A 3,283-nucleotide genomic window follows, 5' to 3' on the forward strand; every position below is an offset into this window, starting at 1 on the left:
CTTTAGTTCTTAGATCGTCAATTATTCATATTGGGTTGTCAGTTTTTTCCATCAACCTGTTTTGGTATTTCAAGATCTTTCTTAAATCCATTAAATGGTTTTTCAGAGTCACATTCTCGAAGCCCAAAGATAATGAAGAGTCTGCCACTCCCTGACGAACTCGGAAATAGCCCTGGCATTTCTGTAAATAACGGAAGTTATTTTTAGGATTGAAATAACCTCACTTTCCCAGGCATGCAGCCTTAGTTATTTTGATTGTGGGCAGGTCAGGAATGTCCCACGTTCATACATGGACTCACGGCCACTCCAAATAAGCAGTCACAGTATTTTAGGAGGGGCTGCTGTGTGAAAGACAAACTAGCGTACATAACATTCAAAAACAAAACAGAGTATTTCCAACATTCTGAATACAAATATAAAACAAAAAGTCTCCAGGGAGAAGCATTCTACTTGGGTTTAAAACCGTTTTTAACATTAAAATGAATTGAAATTACCTTCTGTGGTCTGGCTAATTTTAGAAGTGATAGGAAAAAATGTACTAAAGTTTTTAAAAAGGGGAAATGTTAGTAGGCATATCAAAGTTAAAGATTTCAAGCTATCCAAAAGCAGGCAAGTTCTACAAGAAATTGTCTTTTAAAAACTGGAAGCAAGGCACAGGAAACCTGATTAACACCCCTACCCCCAGGAGTAGGGAGTGGTGATTAGGAGTATAGGGGACAGGATTGCTAGAACTCAGGAATAAGCAAGAGGCAGGCAACAACCACAGCACTTCCAGAGATTTGCCTCACCATCTTTGGAAGAAGAAATTGGTGGAGGAAAGGCCACTTTCGGTAAATAAGTTTTAAACAAGAAGCATTTCATCATAAAGTTTAATTGTGGTTCAAGAGAAAAGGATTAACTAAGAAAAATATCTTATCAACTCTATATAGTTAATGGGATGTGGGAGGAGCTGGGAAGTAAAGTTACCCATTTTCCTCCCTGAAAATGACAAAATTAATTAACATTAGGTGCTTCCAACACAATGTTTATTTTCAAAGTTTTTATTTCCAAAAAAAATGTAAAAATCCAGTTAATTAGAAAAAATCTGAGAATATTTTCCTTAGGCTTTGATAAGGCATTGATCTTTTTCCCAGTTCTACTTTTACAAAGTCCCATTTCCAGTCTGATTACAGAAATGCATGTGCCCCAAATGGCCGAGAATAAATACAAGAAGGCAGAAGCGGTCAAGCTCAGGGCATGCAATAAGCTCTACAAGAAAGTCTCGGAAATACCCAAAATGGCAACAAGGAAGGCTTTTGGCTGGAATCTGAAGTTCGTTCAGTCATCCTTGTCTTTCGCTCCGTGTTTAAGGATGCGCGTGAACTCGATGTAATTGAAGTTCCCCTTTTTATCAATGGGGGCTTCTCTGTACAGCTCATCCACTTCCTCATCCATGAAGCGATCTCCCATGGTCGTCAGCAGCTCTCTCAGGTAATCTTCCTGAATGGTGCCTAAGAATGAAGAACTGGGATCAAAACACATACTACTCCGAGGATTAAGGACAATGAACGCCTACACTCGCCTATATATCCCTATATGCTAGGAACTCCAAACTCAAGCTCACTATCAAGTCCATTAGTACTCAGCAACACATTAAGACCGGAAGCATGACCAGGTATGAAATGCAAGGCTACCACAGGCTGAAGCCAGCCTTAGCAGTTGTCGCCTAGACTAAGTGCCTGCCTCCCTCCGTGCCCACCTTCTTCTGATCTTTTGACAGTAGAGACAAAACCAGGGCCTCATCAAGCAATTTTACTGTGTAGCGAGTGCTGACAGAGCCGCTGAAGTATTATCCACCTAAGGGGGTCAATCACATGCAGCGACTTGAAATTCAAAAAGTGAAAAAATAATGACTACAGTACTGCACAATTATGACTAATCACATTAAAAGTAATAGACCATTAATAACATTTCTATAACACGAATTTAAAGCCGAAAATCAGTTCACAAAAGAAATGATAAATTTTTGAGTTTTTTAAATTTAACCCCAATTCTAAAATGTCCCATCCAAATTCTGTATTTGCAATTTACTGAAATAAATCCCCGTGTCCAGTCAAGCCATTTAACCACCATAGGTTAACCATGTACTAAGTGGAGGGGAATGTGGCAGGTGAAGATTAGTTACTATGGGGAAGAGGTGGATGGTGGTGATTGAAAATAAGTACACAAGCAACATACATACACGGTCAAATAGGCATAGGTGCCAGGGTCAGATACCAATTAAACTGAGGCAGAAGAAGGGAAGGCTTTTCCCGAGGCAGGAGAAATAGTGTGAAAACCCAGGCACGGCTCCATGAAGAACACAGTCCAACATGGAGATGAATTTGAAGAAAGGGTTTTATTCAGTCAAGGTTGTCTACTTCCCTGTGAGCAACAGCTGCTCACAGTAAGATCTGAGCAATTCAGAAGTGAGGCGGCACTTGTTAACCTGACAACCCCACTCAGCAGTCCTCCAAAGACTGCAACAAACCTGTTCCCAAAATGCAGGCCATTCCATTTGTGTTGGAAGCTTAAGAAAAACACTTACTTATAGCTTCCCTCTATCCATTCTGGCCAAAGAAGCAGGTATTTACATAGGTTAAAAAAATGTTTTTTATTAAAGAGTTAACTCTACAAAGAAGGAAGCAGTCTTAGAAATGTGAATTTGCCCTGAATTACACAACCATTACGTGGAATAGTCATTTGAAATCAGGTGGCCTGATTTCAGAGCATGAGCTCTGCTTTTCCTATTTTCCTTTCCCATTTTGGAAACCAGATTTAAGTGACATTAGAGCTGAGACACATTACAAAGGGCTGCTTTGGTCACAGACAAAAGCAATTACACATTTCAAAAGATTCCTTTGGTGACAGTTACTCGCTCAACCCATTTACTGAGAACCTAGCCTCAGCAGAGCTGCAGATCTAATGAAGGAGTGATGGAACCGTACAGAGGTTTCAAGTACAACCCACTGGCTGATACTGCTACGGAATTGAGGGGCCTCGAGTGAGTGATGTACAATCTGGTCCAAAGAACACTGTCCAAAATAAGTGAGCTAGAGACCTGAGGGTGTTACCTTATTTCAAGTTACTGTGTATTTTAGTCACCATTGCTGAAAATTAAAATAACTTTGTAATTAAAGATTATCTCTCATTTACCAGTTGCTTCTTCGTCGAAGCAGGCAAAAGCATTTCTGATGACATCTTCCGGATCTGTGCCGTTCAGCTTCTCCCCAAACATCGTAAGGAACATGGTGAAATTGATGGG

General features: G+C 40.1%; 1 protein-coding gene across 1 annotated transcript; it reads right to left on the reverse strand.

Moving 5' to 3' along the window:
• Window positions 1-855: 855 nt before the first annotated feature.
• On the reverse strand, window positions 856-3,277 carry LOC101648460 (myosin regulatory light chain 12B-like). The gene is made up of 2 exons (XM_004703057.3): window positions 3,175-3,277; window positions 856-1,490 (listed from the first exon to the last, which is right to left on the reverse strand). Exons 1-2 carry the CDS (start codon window positions 3,266-3,268, stop codon window positions 1,318-1,320), a joined length of 267 nt encoding a protein of 88 aa, XP_004703114.2. The 5' UTR covers window positions 3,269-3,277; the 3' UTR covers window positions 856-1,317.
• Between the last annotated feature and the right edge of the window lie 6 nt (window positions 3,278-3,283).

Source organism: Echinops telfairi, unplaced genomic scaffold, assembly GCF_000313985.2.
Source record: "Echinops telfairi isolate 266 unplaced genomic scaffold, ASM31398v2 ScPeMD7_7400;HRSCAF=8409, whole genome shotgun sequence".
Classification (NCBI taxonomy): domain Eukaryota; kingdom Metazoa; phylum Chordata; class Mammalia; order Afrosoricida; family Tenrecidae; genus Echinops; species Echinops telfairi.

Bases quoted from the DNA above. Each gene is read 5' to 3' on its own strand.
- LOC101648460 (XM_004703057.3), bottom strand. From the start codon at position 3,268: ATGTTCCTTACGATGTTTGGGGAGAAGCTGAACGGCACAGATCCGGAA. The intron at 1,491-3,174 runs GTAAATGAGAGA...CTTCATTCTTAG, and splicing joins CTTCGACGAAGAAGCAACTG to GCACCATTCAGGAAGATTAC.